Below are 17,837 nucleotides of genomic sequence, written 5' to 3' on the forward strand. Positions count from 1 at the left end.
CCCCCCCCCCCCCCCCCCCCCCCCGTCATAAGGGTTAGGAACTCTTCGGTAAGTTAACCCACCATCGAGGCAGCTAGCCTCCCAACCTCAGACACTCCAATGATAGGACTCTGACACTGAGGCTTAGTGTTCCCCAAACTACACCTTTGGTCCCCAAACTTCAGTTATCCCTAGACTAACCATTAGAACCTCATAGGCTCTTACCCTTCCAAAGTAGGCAAATCAAGTCAAAAATCCCCAAATCAGGGGCACCTGGGTGGCTCAGTCATTAAGCGTCGGCCTTTGGCTCAGGTCATGATCCCAGGGTCCTGGGATCGAGCCCCGCATCGGGCTTCCTGCTCGGCGGGAAGCCTGCTTCTCCCTCTCCCACTCCCTCTGCTTGTGTTCCCTCTCTCGCTGTGTCTCTCCCTGTCAAATAAATAAATAAAACCTTAAAAAAAAAAAAATCCCCAAATCAGTCATCTGGAGCTAACCCTCAAGGTGGATCATCCTAAACCAAACTCTGGGAGCCCCATCATCAGTGTGACTCAAACTCAGAATCTGGGGTGCCTCTCTCAAACACCCTTGTAGTGGGTTGATGGTAGCCCCCTAAAAAGATACATCCATGTTCTAACCCCAGAACCTGCTAATGTGACCTTATTGAGAAAGGGGTGTTTCAGATGTGATTAAGTGAAGGATCTTGAGATGAGATCATCCTGGATTACCTGGGTGGGCCCTAAATCCAAAGATGAATGTCTTTTTTTTAAAGATTTTTGAAAAAGATTTTCTTTATTTATTTGAGAGACAAAGAGAGCATGAGTGGGGAGGGGGGTAAACAGGGAGAGGGACAAGAAGACTCCCTGCCGAGCCTGAGTGGGGCTCGATCCCAGGACCCCAAGATCATGACCTGAGCCGAAGTCAGAAGCTTAACCAACTGAGCCACCTAGGCGCCCCTAAGGCTTTTTTTTTTTTAATTTTTAAGCAGTCTCTACACCCAACGTGGGGCTGGAACTCAAAACCCCAGGATCAAGAGTCGTATCCTCCGCTGACTGAGCCAGCCAGGCGCCCCTGAATGTCCTTATTAAGAGACAGAAGAGAAGACATGGCCAGAGAGAAGAGAAGGCCATGTGGAGACAGAACAGGGAGGGCGGCAGTCACCGGAAGGCCCTCGGCCACCAGAAGCTGGATGAGGCAAGAAGAATCCTCCCCTAGAGCCTTCAGAGGGAGGCCACACCTTGATTTTGGACTTCTGGCCTCCAGAACTCTGAGAGAATACATTCCTGCTGTTTTAAGCCACAGGATACTAAGACAGTCCCCATACCCATCCCAAACCAAGCCTCTGGTATCTCTAGACCCAGTGGCCCCCCGAACTAGGGATGTGGACCCCATAGTCAAGTGTCCCAAGCTAGCCTCTATTCCCCAGACCAGGCTTCTGGATCTCAGACCAATTACCATTGTGGCCACAGAGACCCACAGTTACCCCCAAATTTGTTAACTAGATCCCAAGGCTCATTCAGCCACCCTCACCATTAAATAAGCCTCGGGATCCCCCATAGACAGTAACCTCCAACCTCTTCACCACCACAGCCTCGACAGACACCTAACATTGAGCTCCTCCCAAAGGGGCAGCTGGGACTCCAGTGTCAGCACCTCCAAAATGAAATAAACATTAGAACCCCTCTCGTTGGTTAACCCTAAACTCAGCATCTGGGCCCCAAGGTTAGTCCTCACTGGATATCAAGCCACTTCTAATCCAGGCGTCTAGGCTCCCCACGGTCTGAGGCTCCATGTCCGTCACCCCTAACTAGGGACCTGGGTTGATTAGCCTCAGACACCCCCAGACTAGGCAACAACACCCCAAACTCCATCACTCCTAAACCAGGTACAAGGAACCCCAGTGACAGTTACGTCAAGCCTTGGCAACTAGGCCTTGATGATCAGTAGCCCCAAATTGGATATAAGTATTAGGAAATTTTCATTAGTAACCCCCCCAAACTAGGCAGCTAGTCCCGCCTCTCAAATGCCCCTCCAAAACCAGGCTTCTGATACACAAGAATGACAGTTCCCTCCAGGGAGGCATTGGATGACAGAGTCAACCTCAGGTGACCTAGGGAGTCGCCGCTCAACTCGGCGTTTGGGTCCCAGCTCTCACATACAATGTGGACTCCCAGTTGGTCATCTCAATATCTGGGCAGCCTATAATAGGCACCCCTAAACTAGGCATCTGAATGGCTTCTTAGCTACCCCCAAACCAGTCATTGTCAGTTGGACCACTGAGTCTCCAGACTCACTCACCCCAATCTTGACAGGCAAAGCCCCACAGGCGGGCAGTCCCTTCTGGTCCAGGCAGCTAGGCCCCATGGTCATTGCCAAGGCAAGCCTCAGGAGCCGCCCAAAGTCCCCGTGCGAGCCCGCACTGTCACAGATCCAGAGCCTGGCGTTAGCACCCCAAATCAGGAACGTGGGCTCACAAACACCCAGAACTTGGTAGGAAGGACTCTGGTCACCCCAAATTCAGTATCTGAAACCCAGCATCCCATCTCCCCCCAGGAGGGATCTGGGTCCCCCATTTTCCTTACCTGCAATAATGAATCTCAACCGCCATAACCATTTGCCCCCTGAACTGAATTTTGCCCCTGGGGACCCTGTTGTGTCTCATTAAGACAGCCAAGCCCCTCCCATCCCCCAGCCAGAAAGCCCCGCGGCCCATGTGCCCTGGCCTCAGAGACCCCTCAGCCTAGCACTCAGGCCCCATCCTCAGCTTACACTGGCTACCTCCACCCCAGGGCCTGTCACCTTCGCACTCGTGTGTGGAGGTGCCCCCAGCCTTGAGAGCCATTGATTCTTTGTGCCACCGACATCCCCAAACCCAATAAGGGACCCTCCAGTGGATGCTGGGTCTTGGGGTCCTGACCCCCTGGCTCCGCAGTTCCAAATGCCCAACGCCCAGCGCCAGTAACCCCTAAGCAGGGCTCCACACCCGCAGCCACGCCCACTCCGAAGTCCACCTGTACCCGGCAAGCCCCACACCAGGGGGCCGGAGACCCCGGCTCAGTCACCACAGGGGCATCAGGCATCAAGCCTTCTCAGACTCGGCTGCATTTGGAAGGTTCTAGGGCGCTGGGCTCTGCACCCCAAACTAGAAGACCAGAGTGACAGTCCCTGCCACCACAAACATGAAGGGCACCCCCGCGTCTGCGCACCCCCAGCCACACCTCCACTCTCTGCCCCAAGCCAGTCAGCGGCCTCCCGTGCAGCCACGTGCCACACAGCTGGACGCCCGGCCCGATGCCCCACACCAGGCCCTGGACCCTGATCTCTGTCATATGAAATGGGGCTCCCACCCCCGTCATACCGCCCCGAACAGCACCACACCCTTGGTATGGGAACAGTGTCCGTAACACCAAGCATCAGCCCAAGTCAGGCCATCAGATCCCCACTCTGCTTCTCCAGGCTAGACAACCGAGCTTAGGCTGTCACCCCAAAGTAGATACCAGTCTCTGAGACCCCCGACAAGGCACCCCTACTCTCTGTCGTCCATAGGAGACAAGCTGACCCCCATCTCAACTCCTTCAAACCACTCAGTTTCTGTTACCCCGTCCCATCATCACATCATCCCCAGATAGATCATGGGAACTCCAACTCTTCACCCCAAGCTAGATGCCTGGCTCAGTCTCTGAACCTAAACTGAACTGCTGTTCACACAAATTGGCCCCAGACCCATGGACAGGCAGTCTCTGTCACCTGGAACTGAGAGACTGAATCCCCCATGGATGTCACCCCAAAGCAGGGCCCTCAACATCTGGTCTCATTGCCCCAACCTAGATGACTGATCCCAGTCTCCATCTCCCCAACTGGACAACCGAACCCCCATCACTGTCAATCCACACTGGACAATAGGGCCTCAGTCACTGTCACCCTAAACTAGAAAATAAGACCACAGTTTGTCACCCTATCCAGACAACTAGACCCACAGTCTCTGTCACCCCAAACGTGACAATGGGGGAATAAAGTCTGTCACTCCAACTGTCTTCACAAGTTAGCAAGCTGAGCACCAGTCTCCCCCCTCCCCGAGTATACAACCAAACCTCCAGTCTTAACTGGTTTGTCACCCCAAAATATCCTGGAGACATCACCTTCAGCCCCATAAAACTAGACAATCAGACCTCAATCTCTGCCACCCCAAATATACTCTGAGATCTCAGTCATTATCTCAGCAAACTAGACAACCAGACCCCCATTCTCTGTCACCCCAAAACACCCCGGGACCCCAGTCTCTGTCCTATAAAACTAGACAAACCTCCAGTCTCTGTGCCCCAAATGCTCCTTAGTACCTCCAGTTTGTCACTCAACACTAGACAACCAGACCCCAGTCTGTCATCCCAAATATCCTTACGGACCCTAATCTCTGTCCCACAAAACTAGGCAGCCAGATTTCCAGTCTGTCAACCCAAATGGTCCCTGGGACCCCGGTTTCTTCCCCACAACAACCAAGCCTTCAGTCTCTGTCAAATATTCCCGGAACCTATTCTCTGTCCCACCGTACCAGACACCTGACCCTCAGACTCTGCACCCCCAAACAAGGCAACAGCACCTCTAGGCTCTGTTATTCCACACTGAGCAAGTAGGTGCACGAAGTTATCACCTCAAACTAGAGCAGGGACCCAAAGCCCCTCTAGCCTTCCTCTTGTCCATCAGACTCATCTGCTGCCCGAAACTGGACAAACAGACCCCTCATCCCACTCATGCCAAACTAGACATGCAAACTCCCATTCTACATCACCCTAAACTAGACCCTAGAATCCTTGTCGTTTCATCCCAAAGTGCACAACTGATCCCTAATCTCTGTCATCCCAAACTAGACAACTAAATTCCTGGTCTCTGTCATACCAAGGCAGGTCCTGAATCCCAGAATCCTAGTCTCTGCCACCCCAATCTAGACAAATAAGCCCCCACTTATTTTTTTAAAGATTTTATTTATTTAGGGGCACCTGGGTGGCTCATTCAGTTAAGTGTCTGCCTTTGGCTCAGATCATGGTCTCCGGTCCCGGGATGGAGCCCTGCAGCAGGCTCTTCTCTGTCCTCTTCTTCCTCTGTCCCTCCCCTCTCTCTCACTCTCTCAAATAAATAAAATCTTTAAAAATATATTTTATTTATTTATTTAGAGAGAGCGTGCAGGAGCAAGGGGAGGGGCAGAGGGAGAGGGAGAGAGAGAATCTCAAGCAGACTCCTCACTGAGCACAGAGCCCAATGAGGGGCTTGATCTCATGACCTTGAGATCATGACCTGAGCTGAAATCAAGAGTCAGACGCTCAACCAACTGAGCCACCCAGGCACCCCTGAACTCCCCCTTCTTATGTCCAAAACTGGACATCTGGATCTCCAGTGTCTGGCCTCCCCATTAGAAAGAAACCTCACAGTCCTCTGAAATCCCAATCATGACAACCACGTCCCTAATCTCTGCCTCCCAAGCCAAACAATAGACCCTAGTCAGTCTGACACCCCAACTAGGCAACCAGAGTGTCTGCTGCCTCAAACTAGTCAAGTGGCCCCCCAATGTCTCTTACCCCAAACCAAAGCCCCAAACCCCACTGTCATCACCTAAACAGATAACCAGTCCTTTGGTCTCTATAACCCTGAACTGGACAATTGGCCTGTGCATCCGACACCCCAAATGAGATGACCACAAGCCTCAGACACCCCAATGGAATCCACCAGACCCCCGATTTCTGTTGCTCCAAACTAGTCACTGAATGCTCAACCTGGCATCCCAAACCTTAAAAGTTTGGAGTCCTAGCAACTAGATAGCATGTCTCCCCAAACTTGACCTTAGAATCCCAGCCCCCATCACCCCAACCTTGACAAGGCCCCCCCATCTCTGACAGCGAGAACAACTCCAGTCCCGGCCTCTCCCAACCAGACAAGAGACTCCCTAATCTGTCACTTAGAATTTGAGAACTAGACCCATTGTGTTTGTTCCTAACCCAAACTACACAAGCAGACATTCCCCCAAACTAAAAAATGCAACTCCCCAGTCACTGTCACCTCACACTAGCCAGTGAGACCCCTCAATCTCTGCTGTCCCAAGTCACACAGCAGGACCCCCAGGTCCCGCTACCCCACACTAGACGGCGTGGCCTGTGTTTGCTGCATCCAGGAGACAACACACCCCCATGAGGTCGTCTCCAGCCAGGGGACACCCTACCTTGTCATCCCAAACCAGGGTCCTAGACTACCAGGGTCATGCCCCCAAATTTGCCACCTAGATACGCACACCCCTTTTCTATCACCCAAAGCTGGACAAATGACCACCCGTCTCTGTCACCTCAAAGCTGATTACAGATCAATTTCTATTACCCCAAACTAGAAACTGGCACCCCAAATAAGACAACCAGATGCCCCGACACCTAAAATGAGGTATAGGCACTCCCTGGCTGTCACTCTGCACTAGACAGCTACTTTTTTTTTTTTTTAAAGATTTACTGGGGCGCCTGGGTGGCTCAGTCAGTTGGGCATCTGCCTTTGGCTCGGGTCATGATCCTGGGGTCCTGGGGTCCTGGGATCGAGCCCTGCATCAGGCTCCCTGCTCAGCGGAGAGCCTGCTTCTCCCTCTCCCTCTGCCTGCCACTCTGCCTACTTGTGCTCTCTATCTCTGTCAAATAAATAAATAAAATCTTTAAAAAAAATAAAAAAGATTTATTTATTTGAGAGAGAGAGACAGTTGAGCGAGCATGAGTGGCGGGAGGGGCAGAAGGAGAGGGAGAATCTTAAGCAGACTCCCCACTGAGCGTGGAGCCCGACATGGGGCTCGATCTCACGACCCTGAGATCATGACCTGAGCCAAAATCAAGAGTTGGATACTTAACCGACTGAGCCACCCAGGTGCCCCTGCACTAGACAACTAGATCCCTTGTCCCTGTCATGCCAAACCTGGACCCACAGGCTCTTTAATAACAAAGTCGACAACCAGACTCTCAATTTGTCACTCCCAACCAGCCAACTGGACTCCCAGGATCTGTCACCAAAATAGACGACCAGACCTTTGTCCCCTTGATGAGATACCAAGCCCTTGGTGTCACAACAACCTCGCAACCCAGGGTCATTCAGGAGGGGTGCACAGGGAATGGGCCTCCAGTCTTGACCACCCCCATAGAAACTCTGGTCTGAGGCATCTCAATAACCCAGCATCAGAATCAGGGACCTGTAGTCAATCACTCCCAGATTAGGCCTCTGGACTGAGTCTCTCTATCCCCCACCATCACCCCCCAGCCCCAGGCTGCCGACCACTTGCCTCAGTGATCTCAGTCCTGGTCCTTGGGCCCCTGGCCTTGTCACCTCCAAACAAGGCAGCCTGACCGTGTTCCTTCCAGGCTCGGCAGTGTAAACTGGACGTAGTGACCGCCCACCCTATGGGCACGAAGACTGTCTCCCCCAGGAGCACCGGCATCTCCATCGGCCGACAAAACGCCTTCTACTACCCCAGAAGTGGGACTGGGAGCCTGGCCTTGTTGTAGACCCAGGGGCCTACCTGGGCCTGGGGCTCCCAGGTTTTATCTCCCACAAGTCCGGCTCTGGCGCCCTCCCTGGAGAAGGTCCACAGGAAGCACTTTTCCGCCCTCTGGTGGCAGCCACTGGAAGCGCGCCCCTGGTGACTGGGACCAATGTGGACCCAGCCCCCCAGGCCCCCTGGTCTTCCAGTCTTGCTGGAAACCGAAGCCCGGGGCTCATCCTTGCCTGCTCCCTCCCACTCAGTTCCCATGCACATCAGTCACTAAGCTCCTTGTCCTGAATTTATCTTCCATGTCCCTGCCTCATCCTCCCTGGCCCCGTTCCCTCTAGCCCATCCCCACACACAATCCTAAAGGGAGATTTCTAAAATTCATACCCGGCCCTGCCCCCGCACTGGTCAAAACCATTCCACAGTCCACATTACCTTAAGCTAAAATCCAAAGACCTTCTCAATGGCTTGCAGGTCCTGTGTGATCTGGTTCCAACATCCTCCCCACCATCATCTACAGCTATTTCCTTCCCTCCCTTCACCCAGCCACAAGCGCTGCCTTGTCACTGAGCAGGTCCCACCCCAGGGCCTTTGCACTTGCTGTTCTCGATGGCTGGAATACTCTTCCCCCCAGACCCCCAAGGAGCAATCTCCTCGTCCCAGCAAGGCCCTGCCTCACCACGCTGAGTGAGCCTTCTCCTTCCACGACTCTCTAGTCTCTCCCAGTCCCATTTTATTGGCTTCACAAGCTTATCACTTTCTGAGTTTCCTGTTTGTTGGGTGTTTGGTTCGTGTATTGCTCGCGCCTCTCCCACTGAATGTGATCCCCGAGAGAGCAGGGGCCCATCTGTTTGCGGGGCTACTGTTTGTCCAGCGTGCCATCCAGCGTGTCCAGTAGACTTCAGGGTACGAGGCACAGATGTCACTTTATATTTTCTACCTAATCACATTTTAAAAAGTGAAGAAAAAAGTGGACAGAATAGGGGCGTCTGGGTGGCTCAGTCGGTTAAGCGTCTGCCTTCGGCTCAGGTCATGATCCCAGGGTCCTGGGATCAAGCCCCGCATCAAGCTCCCTGCCAGCGGGGAGTCTGCTTCTCCCTCTTCCTCTCCCCCACCCCTTGCTTGTGCTCTCTCTCTGTCAAATAAATAAATGAAATCTTAAAAAAAAAAAGTGGAAATAATAAATTTTACCTACAGGGCGCCTGGATGGCTCAGTCCATTAAGCGTCCAACTCTTGATTTCAGCTCAGGTCATGATCTCAGGGTTGGGAGCTCCTCACTCAGCAGGGAGCCTGCTGGAGATTCTCTCCCCCTTTCCCCCCAAATAAATAAATAGGGGCGCCTGGGTGGCTCAGTCGGTTGGGTGTCTGCCTTCGGCTCAGGTCATGATCTCAGGGTCCCGGGATCGAGTCCTGCGTCGGGCTCCCTGCTCAGCGGGAACCTGCTTCTCCCTCTCCCTCCATGCTCTCCCTAATTAATAAAATCTTGAAAAAATAAGTAAGTCTTTAAAAAATAATAATAAACTTACCTAGTAAATCCAACATACTACCCTTCCAACATATAACCAGCATAGAAAATTATTAGTAAGACATTACACCCTTTCCCACTAAGTCTTTGAAATCTGGTGTGGATTTTACACTCACGGCACATCTCGGTTCGGGCCAGCCACGTTGCAAGGGCTCAGCCGCCACACGAGGCAGGAGGATTCCAGAACAACGCTGAGTACTCTGTGGGCACTCACTAAAGCGCCTGCTCGATGATCGGTGAGCGGGTGAGTTTTGGTGATGACCCGCGAGGTCGGAGAGGCTAGGCGACTGCATTGCAAGGTCTTGGCGCTGTGGCCCGGCTTAGGCCACCGCACCTACCACTCTGCCTGTGGCCGCCTCCGTGTCCCTCCGGGCTCACGGAAATGTCGCCTCCTCAGAGAGCACTCCCAGACCAGCCCCCTCTGGAGCGGCTGCTCAGAGCCCGGCGCCCCGCTTTGTTGTCGCATCCGTCCAGTGTTCTCCCTGTCAGGCGTGTTCCTCGGTTGTCAGAGCTCCCGCACGGCAGACTCTGCACGTTATGGTGAGAAGCGGGTTCCGTCACTCCCACGTCACTCAGGGAAGAACCAAAGCCCTCACAGAAGCCTGCCCGTCCTCCACGTCCCCCCGCGAGTCCTCTCCAGCCGCAGGGGCCTCCTCGCTGCGCCCTCACCCCCCACCCCAGGCACGCTGCCGCTTCCCGGCCTTTGACCAGAACATTTTCCTCCTAAGGATCTGCAGCTGCTCCTTTGCTCAGTGGCAGGGCCTCACGGAGGCCTTCCTTCACCTGTACCTGTTCCAGAACCTTCTCTATGCAGGAGAGTTAACATAGTAGGCCGTCCTTAGAGAGGGCTGCTGACATAGTTGGCCCTCAGCCCGTGTCTGGGAGCTTGGATTCCAGAAGGCCTCTCCCCCGTGTGTCCTTGATAAGAATGACTCACTGTGGCTACACTGTTTGTGCAAATGATATTGTTTATGCCGAACACCTGCCTTCCTTTTGGGGCATCTGGAATTTCCCTACATGCTAGACCGAGGGTGCTTACGGGGCCACTTCCCAGCGGAGAGCCCGGGCACCGGGTCCCTCGTGAGCCTCCCTGGCAGACACCCATACCTGCTGGAGGAATGGAGCACAGCGTGTGGGAGGCCCCTGGGAAGCCTGCGCCTGGCTTTCTCTTGACTTTGCCCCATGTGCCTTTTCCCTTCCCTGATTTTGCTCTATAGCCTTTCCTGATGAATTACAGCTGTAGGTCCAACTACATACCGAGTTCTTCTAGCAAATCACTGAACATATGGGGTGGTCTGGGGTAACCCTGGCTCACTCGCCCCCCCAGAACTTACCACCATTTGCCATCCTATCATATATTTTTCATTAATTAATTAATTAATTTAAAGTAGGCTCCACGCCCAGTGTGGAGCCCAACCCAGGCTTTGAACTCACAGCCCTGAGATCAAGACCACAGCTGAGATCAAGAGTCAGGCCCTTAACCGACTGAGCCACCCAGGCACCCCATCCTCTCCTTTTTAGTGATTTATCTTGCTTATTGAACTCCCCCCATCCAGAGGACCCCTCTATCTTGGTCTCTGCAGTCCCCCCACGCCCCCTGCCCAGGCCCACAGAAGACCCTGGGAGAGATGTGCTGAATGACAACTGTTAACGGTTTTATTTCCACAGCTGGAATCCCTCCCCGGGCTTGGGACGGGAAGGAGGCCTTTGGCCAGGACCGCGGGGCCGTGCGGGGCAGGGGCGAACAGGGCCAAGGCAGCGGACTCGGGGGGCCCGCAGGTCCACATGCACCTCACACAGCCTCCATCTGCAGCTCTTCCCCGTCCACAGCCTCGGTCTGGTGGAACGCGGCGTGGGAGCCAATGACCACGAGGGTGGCTCCTGCGGGAAGATGGGCGGCTCAGGGCCTCGCTCCCTCACCTGCTCCCCACCGCCCAGCCCGGCCACCCGGAGCCTGTACTCACCCAGGACCCAGAAGACGGCAGAACCGGCACCGGCCAGCCAGAAGAAGGGAAAGGAGACGCCCCCAGCCAGAGCATACTGATGGGCTGGGGTTACCTCTCGGCCTGGGGGGCAGACAGCATTGGGGCAGTTCCAACACGCATGCCCTCTCCCCGAGGAACCCCTGATGCCCCAGCACCAGTCCAGTGTCACAAGCTCCGGGAGCCTCAGGATCGTCCAAACTCCTCATGCCAAGGCCCCCCAAGCCCTGGCCTCACCCGTTTCTCTGATGTTCCCACCTGAACAGAGCACACCTTCCTTACTGCAACCCCCCCCACACACACACAATCATGCTCACTGCTCTTCAGCCCCACTTCTGCTAGGAAGCTCCCCGCCTCCCACTCCCGCAGACCACGGCTCTCCTGCTCCCATCTGCACTCACATAGACCAGGAGTCTCAAACTGGTCACCCAAAGGCCAAATCTGATCTGTGGATGTGTTCTGGAGTCTGCACAATGTTCCCCAAGAACCTGATTTGTGGCTGCTGGATTAACTGAGTGATTGCACATAATAATATAAGATTTCGGGCTTCTTGGGGCAGACGGGAGGACCGGGTCTACATGCCCTGGTGGCTTTGCTCCAGGCGCTCCCTCCACGCCCTGTGCCTGCCTGACATGCCCCTCAGGTGCCAGCCCACCAGGGTCACGGACAGAACGAAGAAGTCTCTGAAAGACTCTGACTTAGGTCCTCCTGTTTGATCCCAGCCCGTATGGCCACTCTGAACCTTGAGCTTCCCCTGGGTGGAGACTCAGGCGCCCCTCTTTCTTCCCGGTGGTGCCCAGGGCCAGTCTGGGACCTCGGGAGCTACAAACCTCAGCTTCCCTCTTGGAACAGTCTCAAGATCTTTCTGGCCCCGCCCCACGAAGCGGGAAAGGACAGGGACACAGATCTAGGCCAGCGTAAGGTCGCCACCTGGTGTCCAATATGGGTACCTGCAGCTGATGCTTTCTGCAGAGAGGTGAGGGAGGATGGACGCGAGGAAAAGTAGGTTTAAAGGACAGGAGCCAGGTGAAGAGTAGGTTCTGGGGTATCTCCAGCTTTGAGAAATACCAGCTGGGGGGTCCGAGACTGGGTGGGGGCATCTGGTGTGTCTGAGATTTTAATGAACCGAGTTAGGGGGAACTAGTGTAAATCTACGCTTGGGCAGACCGGGGTTTGGGGTCTAAGGCTTGTGTTCCAAGACCAGGATTTGAAGGCTCAGGGAACCGTCTGGACAGGGGAGTTCTCACCAAAAAGCACAAACTTGGACTGCAACGTGCGCAGATAGAGGATGTAACAGGCGCCAAAAAAGACAGCCAGAGCCACCAGCAGCATGGGGGACGTCACCCTGGAGAAGGGTAGGGAGGCACCGGTCAGGCAGCTGGGAATGAGCCAGCCAGCGGGTCCCTGACCACCTACACCGGTGGACAGCAGGCTATGTCCCTGAGGCCGTGCGAGACCAGGTCACATCTGGTCACGCTGTGTCCCGGCCAGGCTGAGGGAGCAGCAGGGTCTGGGGCCTCGGGTGAAAAGCTCTGGCCGAGCTGTCCCGTGGGGGCGGGGCCGACCAGTGGGGGCAGGGCTCCCCGGTGGGGACGCGGCCTGGCCGGTGGGGCTGAGCGCGGAGCGGCGAGGCACTCACACACAGTACAGGATGAGGCCCAGGAACACGAACACGTAGTTGCTCTGGTAGTACTCCACGTTGCGCACGAGGCGCTGGCACAGCTCGCCCAGGTTGCGGGGCCGCGAGAAGCGCCGCTGGTCCACAAAGGAGCCCCAGGGCCGGATGGTCGCGCGGCGCCGCTCCAGCCACTCCCGGCCCGCGCCGGATGGGATCAGTTTCGGCAGCAGGGTCCTGGCGGGCGGCCCCGGGTTAGCGGTGGGCCGGGGTGGAGCCCGGACCCCCCCAACCCCCCACCCCCGAGCAAGAAGGGGGGCCGAAGGGGGCTGGACTCTGGGGCCCTGGGGGCGGGGGGAAGGGTCCAAGACTCCTGAATCCCAGAGGAGGAGGGGGCGGAGGGTCCAGGCTGCAGAGTCCTCGAATTGGAGAGCAGGAGCCCAGACTCTAGTGTCTGGGGCCCGGATTCCCGGGCCCCGAGGGAGGAGGGGGCGGAGGGCCAGGGCTCCCGGGTTACGGTCCGGGGCGTGGGGGGGGGTGGGGGCGGCTAGAGCCGGCTTGCTCACGTGGCGCTCAGCCCTTCCGCCTCGGCATCCTTCTGCTGGTCCTTCTCGGCCGCCATGTCTGCGTCCCGAGGGCTAGAACGGCTCTAACGAGCCCGGGGCCCAGCAGACCCCGGCGGCCCCGTCCGAGCCCGGCCCCACCCAGCGGAGCCGACGTGGCGCCGTTCGGGAGCCGCCGGGGGCGGGGGTTCTGCCGCCGAGCACTGTGGGAGTTGTAGTCCTCCTGATGTTAGGGAGGGTCTGGCTCGCGAAAACACCTTGGGAGACGCAGTCACGTAAAGCAACGCTAAGCGCCTCTGGGTATTGTGGGAATTGTAGTTTCAGAAGCGGGGCGTGCGGCGTCGGGGAGCGTGGGTCGTCAGGAGTGGGGGTGTCATGGCAGATCTAAAGGCGGAAGCAGGCGTCGTGTACTCCCTCCCCTGCAGGGTACGATGTGGCTCGTGGAGAACTGTCGTCCTGACTCTAGGGTGCATAAAAAACACCTAGAAGGCTTGATAAAACACTCAGATGTTCTGACTCTGCAGATTTGGGGTGGGGCCCATTTATCTACATTTCCTACGGTTCCGAGGTAGTGCTGATTCTACTGGTTCATGGACCGCATTTTGAATAGCGAGACTAGATAATTGGTGGGAATCTATTCCTTCCCCGGGGCAGAGGCTAGTGAGAGGTCTATGATTGCTGGAGGGGGTATCCGAGGTGGAGAGCAAAGCTCCCCCCACAGACCTTGAGCTCCCAGGGATGGATGAGTTAGGACTAGGGACCTTAGGATACCCCTTTCCCCTCAGATAGGAAGAGGGGAGTTGGGAAAGGGTTGAGAATTAATTAATTATTAATTTATTTTTTTATTTATTGAGGGCGGGGAAGGGCCGAGGGAGAGAGAGAATCTCAAGCAGGCTCCACGCCCAGTGCAGAGCCCAATGTGGGGCTCCACCTCAGAACCCGGAGATCATGACCTGAGCTGAAATCACGAATCAGATGCTTAACTGCCTGGGCCACCCAGGTTTGAGAATTTTTGAAAGAGGGAGTTGTTATAACTGAAAGAGCTGGGATTCTGGAGTCAGAGATGAAAATTTAGGCTGTGATGACCTCCCCGAACCTCAGTGTCCTCATCGGGACTGTGGATATCCTGATAGTACCACACTCACTCATGGGGTAATGATGATTCGGTTAAATGGTCCACGTACAGTGCTCAGAAGAGTCTTAATACTTGATACTCTTCAATAAATGGTAGTCGATATTATTGCCACCATAATATCATGAATGTTTTGATTATATCTAGAGTTAAACCTTCTAAAAAAATTATTTTAAGTAGGGGTGCCTGGGTGGCTCAGTCGTTAAGCGTCTGCCTTCGGCTCAGGTCATGGTCCCAGGGTCCTGGGATTGAGCCCCGCATCAGGCTCTCTGCTCCGCGGGAAGCCTGCTTCTCCCTCTCCCACTCCCCCTGCTTGTGTTTCCTCTCTCGCTGTGTCTCTCTCTCTCTGTCAAATAAATAAATAAAATCTTAAAACAAAACAAAACAAAAAAAAAACCTTAATAAAAAAAAAAATTATTTTAAGTAATCTGCATACCCAATGTGGGGCTCGAACTCACAGCCCTGAGATCCAGAGTCCCATGTTCTGCCAACTGAGCCAGCCAGGTGCCCCTTGCCTTCCTAAATTTAACAGTAACGTTAGGAGCTGCTGGCCCCTTGGATGTCCCAAGGCGTGGCTGGTGTCAGAGCCATGGGCCTTTCTTTTCCCTAGTTCCCACAGTCATGGCTCCCTCTCAGTTTTCACCCCTGCCCCTGAGTGAGTTGTGGGTAAATGGCCAGAGTTCTAAAGGGGTGCACCAGAAGAGCCTCAAGGAATCTATCAGGAAGCCTGGGCTCCCTTACATGGACTGGAGTTTCAGGGCTGGGTGGGACTGAAGAGTACCCAGGTAGAATATCCAGGTGACTCTTAACCCCAGCTGTCTTCTGAGACTCCCCTCCCTTTTGGTTTGGGCTTTGAGGCCTGCTGGAGGGCATTCCCATGGGGTGGGGGAGACAGCCCCTGCCAAAGGGGCTGGTAGAGCAGTAGGCAGGGAGGCCCCCTGTGTGGGGAAGGTCCCGAGCTGAAGCTAAATGAGCCATACTTTGAAGATCAGATTGGCTTGTTACTGTTTATTTCCCCTTTGTCAGCCCCTGGCCTTTAGTAGAATCTTGTTCAGGCTTCCCACTTGGGTCTACCTAGTTTCAGGAAATCAAAGGAGGACTGTGAGTGCACAATTAGCCCAGAGCGTTAATGGGGGAGCAGCAGCTGAGTTCAAAGTGAGGGGGGCAGCAGAGGTGAGCAGAAGAGCCCCCGAGAGGGAGATGAATCTTGGGGAGCAGAGAGTGGGAGGCCTCCTCCCACAGCCAACCTTGGGAAAGTTGGGTTTGGCTTTTGTTAGGAGAGCCGGTTGGGTTTCTTTATAGGAGGTGTCGAGCAGCATGGGCTCTGGACAGTGGTGTCCAGAGCAAGGATATTGGGGGGGGCGGCCCTCTGAGTGGGGTGTGGGGAGCTTTGAATCAGGGGACTTCAGGAGATGGGGCCTTGGCACAGGGGCAATGCGGGAGAGGAGCCCCTTGAAAAAGGGATTGTGGGAGAGATGGGAGGGTCCTTGAGGCAGGGGGATGGTGGGAGATGGCAGGGAGAGGGCGCCTAAGGCAGGTGGGCCCTGAATTAGGGGGATGGTGGGAGATAAGGGGGCCCCTGAAAAGACTGTGGGAGATGGGCCCTGGCCCTGTGCTCCCTCCAGTCTGAGGCCTCCTTCCTGCCTCTTGGATCCCCGGAGGAAGTGGAGCTGGGAACTTAGGAGGACCTCAGCACAGACAGTCAGAAACCAGGCTTATATCCCTGCTGTGTGACTTCAAGGAAGTTCCTGACCTGGGCCTCAGCTGTCTATGTGAGGACGGGTTGCCCCAACTATCCCAAACGGGGCGTTCCTGTGAAACCTTTCATAAGCCAAAATGGTGTAAAGTGAAGAGTATCCCCCACTTTCCAGAAGTTCATGCGATGCCACTTCGCCTTTACGAAAGACCTACATTAGCACCCGTTTTCGCTAAATGAAAGAAATCCAAAGAGGCTTTTCGCTTTTCTGAAAAAGACCATTGTGCGCTAACGTGGGTCAATGTAATTGTCAGGTGCGGCGGGCGTGTGCACACACTCACACTCACGGACTCTCTGGGCTCGGTCAGGAGGTCGGCCTCAAGCCAAGGGGTACTGCAGCCCACGCAGGATGTTGGAAGTCAAAGATTAACGATACCGGGTGGGAATGCAGAATGACCCCAGAGCTCTGGAAAGAGTGTGGCTCTTTCTACTAAAGCTAAACATAGTCTCTGCCACGATCAGCAGTCCCTCTCCTAAGCATGAGCCCAACAGAGATGCACACGTGTCGTCACAAGACACTGTTAGAACGGTCCTATTTCTAGCAGCTCCCAAAGCAACCCATACACGGGACAATGCGGGTGACTTTCACAGGTGTGCCGAGGACCAGACGCCAGACACACGAGACAACATGCTTGTAAGATTTCATTTATACCAAGTCCAAGAACAGGTGCAACTAAAGGATGATGACAGAAATCCGAGCAGCCTCTGGTGGGGGAGGGGCACTGACTGGAGAGGGGCATGAAGGAACTTTCTGGAACTTTCTGGGGGAAATGTTCTGTACCTTGATCTGGGTGGTAGTTATGCAATGTAAAAAAATTTTTTTTTGGGGCGCCTGGGTGGCTCAGTTGTTAAGCGTCTGCCTTCGGCTCAGGTCCTGGGATCGAGTCCCACATCGGGCTCCCTGCCCGGCAGGGAGTCTGCTTCTCCCTCTCCCACTCCCCCTGCTTGTGTTCCTGCTCTCACTATCTCTCTCTCTGTCAAATAAATAAAAAATCTTTAAAAAAAAAAAATTTTTTTTTTTTTAAGTAGGCTCCACGCCCAGAGTGGAGCTCAATGCAGGGCTCAAACTCTTGACCCCGAGATCAAGACCTGAGCTGAGATCAAGAGTCCGATGCTTGACCGACTGAGCCACCCAGGCACCCCGCGATGTCATTTTAAAACTCATTGAGCTGTACCCTTAAGATTTTTGGACTTCACTTGAAAGTCTATCTCAATAAAAAGAGCGAGAGAATAGCACAGTACTTAGAGGTTGCACAGCTGAGGTTCAGATCCCAGATTTGTCACCTCTCAGCTGTGTGGCCTTGAGCAGGTCACTTTCCCTCTCTGTGCCTCACACCTTGTAAGGAATGAATGAGCTGAGGCACGAGAGGGCAGAGCACAGAGTGGGCACTCAGTGAATCACCATCATCACCATCATCGTTGTCACCCGCATTGTCCCCCCTTTCCCCTTCCTCCTCCAATAGGAGAGGATTCTCAGTCTGACCCCCTTCCTCTCCCCTGGTCTGACCCCATAATCCCCCTGCCTGGTTATTTGAAGCTGCTCTCGCTGTAACCTCGGTTGGGTCTAAAACCCCATGACTCGGTGACTCCGTGATTCCATGGCTCCTGGGGTTATGTGGATCACTGGCCATGGGTGCCAGCACCAGGGACACCACCCGCTCCCACCCCTGGGGCCAGAAAGCAAGCACAATACACACACACACACTTCTCTCTCCCCACTGATATATTTGATAATTGTCCAGAACCAGAGATGGCATCAGTCGGGGGGGGGGGGGGGGAAAAAAGA

The 17,837-nt window shown here is 54.7% G+C and overlaps 1 protein-coding gene across 1 annotated transcript; it reads right to left on the minus strand.

The window, feature by feature from the left end:
* Nucleotides 1–10,637: 10,637 nt before the first annotated feature.
* On the minus strand, nucleotides 10,638–13,405 carry RABAC1 (Rab acceptor 1). The gene is made up of 5 exons (XM_032388093.1): nucleotides 13,167–13,405; nucleotides 12,625–12,837; nucleotides 12,233–12,330; nucleotides 10,968–11,069; nucleotides 10,638–10,884 (listed from the first exon to the last, which is right to left on the minus strand). Exons 1-5 carry the CDS (start codon nucleotides 13,220–13,222, stop codon nucleotides 10,796–10,798), a joined length of 558 nt encoding a protein of 185 aa, XP_032243984.1. The 5' UTR covers nucleotides 13,223–13,405; the 3' UTR covers nucleotides 10,638–10,795.
* Nucleotides 13,406–17,837: the final 4,432 nt, after the last annotated feature.

Source organism: Phoca vitulina, unplaced genomic scaffold (assembly GCF_004348235.1).
Source record: "Phoca vitulina isolate PV1807 unplaced genomic scaffold, GSC_HSeal_1.0 scaffold52, whole genome shotgun sequence".
Lineage (NCBI taxonomy): Eukaryota > Metazoa > Chordata > Mammalia > Carnivora > Phocidae > Phoca > Phoca vitulina.

What these genes read in the sequence shown, in the direction of transcription:
- RABAC1 (XM_032388093.1), bottom strand. Translation starts at nt 13,222, where the DNA reads ATGGCGGCCGAGAAGGACCAGCAGAAGGATGCCGAGGCGGAAGGGCTG. An exon ending in GGCCTCATCCTGTACTGTGT is followed by an intron (nt 12,331 to 12,624) that starts GTGAGTGCCTCG and finishes ACCCTTCTCCAG; the next exon opens with GGTGACGTCCCCCATGCTGC. An exon ending in TGCCGTCTTCTGGGTCCTGG is followed by an intron (nt 10,885 to 10,967) that starts GTGAGTACAGGC and finishes ATCTTCCCGCAG; the next exon opens with GAGCCACCCTCGTGGTCATT.